Below are 9,351 nucleotides of genomic sequence, written 5' to 3'. Positions count from 1 at the left end.
TGTAGTGAATGAAAAATATTACTTATTGATCAATCGTATTTTCCTAGTGATTCTGTGTAGTATTTTTCTTCATTTCAATCCAAAGAATATACAGAAACGATTCTTAGATATTAGTTAATTTGTGTATGTGTTTGTGTTTGTGTGTTTTTCTTAACTAATGGAATGAAACAACAATTTCAAGTCTTCAGATACAATCGCAAAGTTGTATGTAGACTTGTCAACCTAGCCGACACTATCTTCCAAATTCATTCGCTGGCGCAAACACCTGCCTCCTGCAACTCCAATTAGATTAAACTGAGATCACGTGACTTCGAGTTCCAAACTCGTTGGGAATGTGACAACGAATTTGACAGTCAGGCTTCCACGCGATCCGCTTCGGAACCGACGACGCTCAGGGGCTCCTCTTCAGGCCAGGAACTATTTGGAGGTTTCCGGGAGGACATATCTGTTGTACAGTGGGTAGGTAGGTTATTCGAGTAGCGAGTTTATCTACAACGTGTCTTGCTCCATTGCTTGTGACCCAGGCACAGGGCGAGGCTCAGGGACGGTCCTTCATCCACAAAGAGCAAATAGAAAATGGAAGTAAATAGGAATGGGATCTGTTGTACATGTGGGTAGGTAGGTTATTCGAGTAGCAAGTTTATCTACGATGTGTCTTGCTGTATTGCTTGTGACCCAGGTACTGGGTGAGGGTCAGGGATGGTTCTGCACCCACAAAGAGCAAACAGAAAATGGAAGCGAATGGGAACGGGATGGTGGTTCATGCATTTGCAGGGTACCTCCCTTGTAAGGAAGGAGAAACCTTTTAGTAAGTAGGCAGATAGATAGATAGATAGAGATATCTTTTAAATCACTATTCTAGAAGTTTACGTATCTGTATTGAAGGCTATTTCTTGGCATCCTATAAGGATGACATGTGGTCTTTTGAAATTGGTTCCCATGGCCATGCATTGTGCATTCAGATCTCTTCGTTCAAAAGGAATTAAGATGAAAGGCAACAGATTGAACATAAGACGATTGATGAAGCCAGTTTAAGGACGAAATAGAGCCAGTGAATAAAAGAATACGATCATAGGAAGTGGCGAGTGCACATGCGGTATAAGATTGCAGGAATCTTAAGAAAGAAAAACATGATTTTTCCAAACTCCCTGGAAAAGACGCACGCAAAAATACGGGTAACAAAGCAGCTAAACAGAGTTCCCAAAGCACACACAACCACGACAAGAGCCTTCTATACTGGAAAAACGGAGTTCTGCTGGAAGGAAGAGCAAAATACAAAGTAAAAAATATAAGTTAAGAAAAAAAAAAAAAAAAAAAAGGAGGAGGAGGAACTCACTGAGACCGAGATAACAAGCAACATAGGGACTCAGGAAGAAGCTGGGTGGTGCATTTGATATGGCACACTGCCTCGAAGAGTCTCAGACTAACAAGAGGACCAGAGACGAGGTAGCATGGTGAAGGTGACAAAGATAATGATACTGGAAGAAAGGAGAGACGATACAAGTCGACAATGACCTGCATTTGGTATGGAATGAGGACACTGGTACCAGCAAAGGTGAAGACAAGAAGAAAGAGAAGACGGCAGGAGCAAGAGAGAAATATGACAACGAAAAAGGGTGAAATGTATGTAGCAGAGACAAGGTAATAAAACATTGAGACTTGTATACCTCAAAATATGTGTGATATTTTGGACAACAAAACGAAGCAGTGATGAATATTTGAGGAGGAGAGAGAGGGAAGAGAGGGAGGATGAGACAGAAGAAGAAAAGAAGAACGAAAACACGGAGACGGGAGGTAAGAGGGAGGGATTTTGTTTTGTTTTTTCTTCTCATCTCATGCTTAGAAGATATGAAGTAAAAACTAGTTACATCCAGAAGGATTTCGTAGGCAAAACAGGAAAACTCCTGCTCACGGAGCACTGCCATCGGAAGACACAACACAGGTCCAAGCTATCAGTGGACATAGATACAAGGATACGACAATGCAGAGAGACACAGAATCTCAATCTGTCCCAAGTAGTACAAAGCTGCTACCGTGAGCTAATGGAATACCCTATATGTGGCAGAGGTCAAAGACGAAAATAGAAATATGAGATTCGTGATTCACATAGAGCAGATGTAAGTATGGCAAATACCATTTAACTTAACAGATGTTTGGATAGAACAAAAATTCTTTGATTTGTTGGAATGATAAGTCTTGGTGAAAATTATACATTAACATGGCGAAGAAACTAGGAAATTATAAGGAACTGATATTTAATAAAAACAGAATTACAAACCAGCTATTCAGATCAACTATGGAAGAAGGATAGGAGAAGGAAGAGGAAAATAAAACTACAGGAAGAAAATGGGGAAAGTATTGGCAAGAACGATACATGAACAAGAACATGAATAAAAAAAACAGAAGTAAGGGGAACAGAACAAGAACAGGAAAAAGAGGAGGATCATGGTCAAGAACAGAGACAAAGACAAGTGAAAGAACAGGAATAAGAACAACGGCCACGACATCAAAAATAAATACAAGAGCGACAACGACGACGACGACGGCGGCGGCGTAGGTGATAATACGAAAGAAGTGGAGAACAAGGACGAAACGACAATGCCAAATCTTCTTACAATTTTCATTCTTCCTTTTGCATGTGTTGTTCTCTTCTCAAAAGAATAAAACGAAAGAAAAATTCTTTTGATTTGCTGCCACATACCACAATTTTTTCTTGTACATTGCATAACATACGAATGAAGGAGACTGCAAGAGACCATAAGGCCAACATTAGGCAGTTCCATGTCCATTACCACCTATCACCCCATCCATAAACTTGTCTAACTTTTTTTTTTTTTTTTTTTTTTTTTTTTTTTTTTTTTTTTAAAAACCGACAGTTTTTAGCCCTCATTACATGGTTACTGAGTCTATTACATTTGTTGACCACTTTACTGATGAACCAGTTCTTGCTACTTTCTTCTTGAATCTAAATTTGTTCAATTTAAATCCATTATTGCGAGTCCTGCCCTATTGTTTTAATATGGTGACCTTGTTTGCATCCTCCTTGTCCACTTGAAAATTTCTATTAGATTATCCCGTATTCTACGTCTTTCCAGAGAGTGTACACTATATTACGATGCCTAAGCCTCTCCTTGTAAGGTAAATTTCTGAGCCCATTTATCATTTTGATCATTCTCCTTTGTATTGATTCTAATGAAATGATATCCATTCTATAGAAAGGAGACTAAAACTGTACCGCACAGTCAAGGATGGCTCTAGCTAACGCCAGATAGAGTTTGATAACTACCTCTGCACTTTTATTCGTAACCGTCCTAGTAGTAAAACCTAATGTTCTGTTAGTTCTATTTCTGGCGCTAATGCACTGTTTCCTGGTTTTAAGGTCCGGACTCACTAGAACTCACAAGTCTCTTTCGCGAACCGTTTTCTCTAGAATGGTGTTATCTAAGCTATACCTACTTTCTGGGTAATATAAACAAACGTTTAACACGATGAACTTTGAGATATTGAAGTTGTAAGGTATACCTCTACTAACCACCTATTACCACCTAACAACCACTACGACACTTCTGAATCACACCCCGCCACGTCGCACCATGTTTCATCGAGCCGGCTTCAAACCCTCGAAGCACCTGAGGTTTCGACTCTCTCCTATAAAATGAGGGTTCACCGCCCCATGAGTCAGTCTCAGCTGTAAGCTGAATACACTCGCTTCTAACCTGGTGTTGGTGGACGAGAGACGAAATCGGACTACTCATCATCCCTTCGGTGCTGGTAACGTAGGGCGTTGCGGAAGGAACCAAGTTCTGTGTACTCAAGTTCTTAATTTGTTCAAGTTCCTAGTCTAATTTAATGTTAAGTTTAATTGTATTTGTTGGGAATGTCAGTTGGTAATAAATATTGTTAAATGTTATTGTATGCTTTAAATTCATTCACTTCGAAATGTTATGTATGTTCCCCCCTTAGACTAACCTTGACGTACGTAACATTTGTGGGGGCCCGACCGGAATCTGACCCGTTGATCGTAATAAGTCATCGTAATCACTCTGATTCTCTCTAATAGTTTGATAATTGTATTTAACTTGAAATTGAAAAATATTTTCACCTGGAACTTGACTTCTCTCCGCAACGTCTCTATACCTTGTGTGCATTTATTGTGAATCCTGCTTGTACCTGCTTTAAATTCTCTATAAATGGCCAAATAGGGGTAGTTAGTACAGTAGGTTGTTCTATGTATTGTTCTTACCGACAGAAGTGGTGTTCTCCCACATACAGCTTGCAATTGTGACTCCTTTTCCTTGCTTACTATAACTTATGTGAATTTACTTTATGCACGATTACGTCGCTGTAACTTGACCAACCCAAATACTCTACTTTTTACTTAAACTACAGAGTATACCTATGAATAGGGCCCTTGTTTTACAGTAGTGTGGGCTGCTGTCCCCCTGTTTCCTTTTGGCTTGTTACGAGTAGAACGTACCTTGCAAGAACCTAATTCGGTCTTGCCACTTAAGTTTATGCCAGGTGATAAACTTCATGATACCTGTAAGGCCTTTAGCTTATTCTCGAGTTAACTTGCCAGGCTCTAAGCAGGTTTCACTTATATATGTATATAGAGTACGGAATCTTTTAAATTTAAACCATGGCTAAGCAGAGTGATTTCAAAGCGACTGAGTTTGTGGGTAACCCAGAGATCCAAGAATTCAAAGAGACTAATATTTGTAAGGACGATTTAAAGTATATAGCAAAGACCTTCAATATCTCTTTCAAACCTGACTTAAGGAAAGATGAGCTACGTGCTCTAATTCTAGCTCACTTAGGGGATAAAGAGGTCCTCGAAGCTTCACGTTCGTTACAAACTTCAGATCCTAATCTACTACTTGAACTAGAGAAAGTGAAGCTAATGTCTCAACAAATGCAAATAGACTATGAGAGAGAAGAAAGAGAGAAGGAGAGAGAAGAAAGAGAAAAGGAGAGAGAAGAAAGAGAAAAGGAAAGGGCTCATGAACTTCAACTTAAGCAATTAGACATTCAAAACAATGCCAACTCTCCTAAAACTAAGACTGATTTGCTGAAGTATGTCAAGCTTATACCTACATTTCCTGATAGTGATCCTGAGTCTTTCTTTAGGGAATTTGAATCCACAGCTCTACACTTTGAAATTCCTAAACCTGACTGGGTTTGGCTTATTAAACCTAAGCTGTCTGATAAAGCACTTAAAGTATGTAATAATGTGGACGATAACACTAATTATGACGAGGTTAAAGTAGCAATTCTAGCTTCGTACTCAATCAGTACAGAAGGATACAGACAAGCATTTAGGTCACTTAATAAACTTCAGTATCAAACTTACCATGAATTTGCCTCTGAGAAATTAAGGGGTCTTAAGAGGTGGTTAAAGTCAGCCAGTGTTAATACTTTTGATGAACTTGTTAATGTTATAGCATTAGAGGAATTTATAAGAAAGATTCCCTACTCTATCAAAATGCACCTCATCGATAGGGGAGAAAATGACCTGATTAAGGCCGCACACTTGGCTGATGTGTTTTCCCTGGTCCATCGTTCGCCCACCAGGGAGAGGAGAGTGCTCCAGCATAATGTAAAGTCTAATAGTGGGTTTAAGGATGGTGAGCTGGTAGATCAGAGTAATTTAAAAACAAATCTAACCTGCTCATTTTGTAAAAGACGTGGACACCACATAAAACAATGCCCAGACCCTAAATGTAAAGTGTCACAAACTACTGCTCCCAGCAAACCTGTAGCTGCAATTCTGCCTGTGCCAACCAGTAAAACTGCCGATATCTTTCAGCCTTTCCGTTCACTTGGTGCCGTGTCTCTGGAGGATGGTGGCGAGGTGCACCCCATTCGTATCGTGAGAGATACAGCTGCTGCCCAGACGGTTATACTAAAGTCATCTGTTCCTGGTATAGACAGCAATTATACCGGCGAAAGTGTGTACCTCCATGACTTTAACAGCCAGTTTCCTTTGAGACTAGCTCGGGTGCACCTCAGCTGCGGCATTGTTCAGGGACCTGTAACGGTGGCGGTGAGCGAACAACCTTCCCTTCCTATCCCAGACTGTAGTTTACTTCTTGGTAATGACATAGCTGGTGGACTTGTACAAACTCCTGCTCCTATCATTTTGAGTGACACTCCCTTAACGCATAACCCTACTGATGAGTTAGAGCGAGAACAGCCAAATTTGTTCCCTAGTTGTGCGGTAACCCGATCCCAAAAATTAAAAGACACACCTACACATTCACCCCTTCCTCCTCCAAGTGCTATTCCACAAATATTCACTGAACAGAGTTTATTAGAAGCACAACAGAATGACACTACTCTAACTCCCTTACACTCTAAAGTAGTTCCCAAGGAAGATATTCTACATCCTCCATCATTCTACTATCATGATAACATCCTCATGAGACTTTACAGACCACCGCAATTATCAGATGATGACACCTGGGCAGAATGTCACCAAATTGTATTACCCACCAGCTTGAGAACTCCTATAATGGAAGTAGCTCACCAAGGTCTCTCAGGTCATTTAGGAATAAGGAAGACATATCTTCGCCTTCTGAATGAGTTTTATTGGCCTGGCATGAAAAAAGATGTAGCTGAATTTGTTAAGAATTGCCACCCATGCCAGATTGTTGGGAAACCTAATGAAACTATACCACCATATCCATTGCAGCCTATTAAAGTACCTTTTGAGCCTTTCAGTAAATTAATTATAGACATTGTTGGACCTCTCCCAAAGACAAAGAAAGGCAACCAATACATTCTCACCACACTTTGCCCAACTACAAGATACCCTGATGCTTTTCCTCTTAAGAATATCTCTGCTAAAACTGTTGCTAATACACTCACTAACTTGTTCACGACCTTTGGAATCCCAGAAGAAATCCAATCAGACAGAGGTAGCAATTTTACCAGTGTTCTATTTGCAGAAGTTCTAAAGCTGCTCGGTATTAAACAAACTCTATCAACAGCTTACCATCCTCAGTCGCAGGGGGCCTTGGAACGTTTTCATCAGACTATGAAATCTATGATTAGGAAGTTCTGCTGTGAGGAAGACAGAGATTGGGATGAGGGCCTGCAATTTCTTCTATTTGCCATAAGGGAAACACCATCAGAATCCCTAGGGGTCTCACCTTTTGAGTTGCTCTTTGGACGCAAGGTAAGAGGACCCCTCAAGGTCATCAAAGATCATTTGATCTCCTTACCTTCTACAAAGTTAGTCACGGTAAACAATTACATTACCTCTCTTAAATCTAACTTGGATAAAGTTCGTTCTTTTGCCAAAACTAACCTAGCTCATGCCCAGTCTGTAATGAAGACTAACTTTGACTCAAAAGCCTTGGTCAGAGAGTTCAAAGAGGGGGACTTAGTCCTGGCATACATCCCTATCTCTGGTTCACCTCTTAGCGCTAAATATCATGGACCATACAAAATTTCTAAGAAACTATCAGATTCTAACTATGTAATTTCAACACCCGACCGTCGCAAGGCTACCCAACATATTCATGTGAACCTAATTAAACCATATAAGACCACTAGCCCACTACTAGACTATGAGAAACAAGTGTTAGCGGTGAATACTGTACCTAATGTTATGTCTCATACACCTAATAATGCCATGTACATTAATTTTGACAAGATTTTACCGAACATTGACTCCCATCCTACCGATAATTCGCATATACTTGGTAACCTAGTTCCCTACCTTAGTCATCTCACGAATGAACATGCCAATAATGTAACTGAAATCATTCACAAATATGACTCTCTTCAAAGATGTGTCCGGCATCTGCAACATTGCCACTCATGACGTGAAGCTTGTACCTGGATCTTCTCCTATTAGGCACAATCCTTATAGAATCCACCCCCAGAAGCGAGAGCAGATGAGGAGTGAGGTCAACTTCCTGCTCGACCACGGATTGGCCAGCCCGAGTCAATCCCCCTGGGCTTCGCCGTGCCTGCTGGTGCCGAAGGAGGGAGGTCAACTTCGCCTGTGTACGGACTATAGGAGAGTCAACTCTATAACTGTTCCTGACGCATATCCATTACCCCGCGTTGACGACCTAATTGACGAGGTGGGAACAGCCCAGTACATTACTAAAATAGATCTAATGAAAGGTTACTATCAGATACCTTTAACATAAGAGGCTAAATTGATCTCTGCTTTTACAACACCATTTGGCCTCTATCATTATAATGTCATGCCCTTCGGAATGAGGAATAGTCCGGCCACCTTTCAGAGGGCAATGAACTACCTATTGCAAGACTTAAAGGGTGTGGGGGTGTATTTAGATGACATCTTGATTTTTTCTCATGACTGGCAACAACACCTCCAACAGGTAGATGCTGTGCTATCCAGATTATGCCAAGCCAACCTGACTGTCAAACTCTCCAAGACCAGCTTTGGAAAGGCTACAGTGACGTATCTTGGACATGAAGTTGGGCAAGGCATCGTTCGACCCAAGACTGCTAACATCTCTGCTGTCATGGAGTACCCTGTTCCCGCTACCCGGAAGGCGCTCATGAGGTTTTTGGGTATGGCAGAGTACTATCGGAGATTCTGCCCGAACTTCGCCGAAGCTGCACTTCCTCTCACCAAGCTGACCAGCGGTTCTGTTCCATACAAGTGGACACAAAATTGTCAAGCCGCGTTCGAACATCTTAAGGCGATGCTTACAAGGGACCCAGTTCTACGGTCACCAGACTTCACTAAACCCTTCGTTCTCCACACCGATGCTAGTGATGTCGCTATTGGAGCTGTACTTCTCCAGGAGAACACAGACACTCTTCACCCAGTGGCCTACTTCTCTGCAAAACTAGACGTCCATCAACTCAACTATTCTACTGTAGAGAAGGAGCTACTGGCTATAGTGGCTGCTATCAAGAAGTTTGAATGCTACCTTCAACCTAGCATAAAACCTCTCAAAATATACAGCGACCACAACCCTCTGACTTTTCTACACCGTAACAAAACTTCGAACCAAAGGATGCTTCGGTGGTCTCTGTTCCTTCAACCATTTAACATAGACATCCACCATATCACCGGATCCCAAAACGTGTTGGCCGATACCCTGAGCCGTATATAAACCATCTTATTCTCACTCACCGCCTCTACATCCCGATGTGGCGGCGTCTTAATGGTGGGGGAGTGTAAGGTATACCTCTACTAACCACCTATTACCACCTAACAACCACTACGACACTTCTGAATCACACCCCGCCACGTCGCACCATGTTTCATCGAGCCGGCTTCAAACCCTCGAAGCACCTGAGGTTTCGACTCTCTCCTATAAAATGAGGGTTCACCGCCCCATGAGTCAGTCTCAGCTGTAA

At 41.5% G+C, this 9,351-nt stretch overlaps 1 protein-coding gene across 1 annotated transcript; it reads left to right on the top strand.

Annotated features, from left to right (window-relative positions):
• Positions 1-4,639: 4,639 nt before the first annotated feature.
• On the top strand, positions 4,640-7,760 carry LOC143028718 (uncharacterized). The gene is made up of 3 exons (XM_076191088.1): positions 4,640-4,891; positions 5,018-7,591; positions 7,716-7,760. The coding sequence occupies exons 1-3, from the start codon at positions 4,640-4,642 to the stop codon at positions 7,758-7,760; spliced, it is 2,871 nt and encodes a 956-aa protein (XP_076047203.1).
• Positions 7,761-9,351: the final 1,591 nt, after the last annotated feature.

The sequence above is a fragment of the Oratosquilla oratoria genome, chromosome 10 (genome assembly GCF_046742065.1).
Source record: "Oratosquilla oratoria isolate Oo_2021 chromosome 10, ASM4674206v1, whole genome shotgun sequence".
NCBI lineage: Eukaryota > Metazoa > Arthropoda > Malacostraca > Stomatopoda > Squillidae > Oratosquilla > Oratosquilla oratoria.
Note: the sequence above shows the minus strand (reverse complement) of the source record. Positions and strands in the feature narration are given on the sequence as shown.

Bases quoted from the DNA above. Each gene is read 5' to 3' on its own strand.
- LOC143028718 (XM_076191088.1), top strand. From the start codon at position 4,640: ATGGCTAAGCAGAGTGATTTCAAAGCGACTGAGTTTGTGGGTAACCCA. The intron at 4,892-5,017 runs GTGAAGCTAATG...CTTCAACTTAAG, and splicing joins TACTACTTGAACTAGAGAAA to CAATTAGACATTCAAAACAA. The intron at 7,592-7,715 runs GTGAATACTGTA...TTGGTAACCTAG, and splicing joins ATGAGAAACAAGTGTTAGCG to TTCCCTACCTTAGTCATCTC.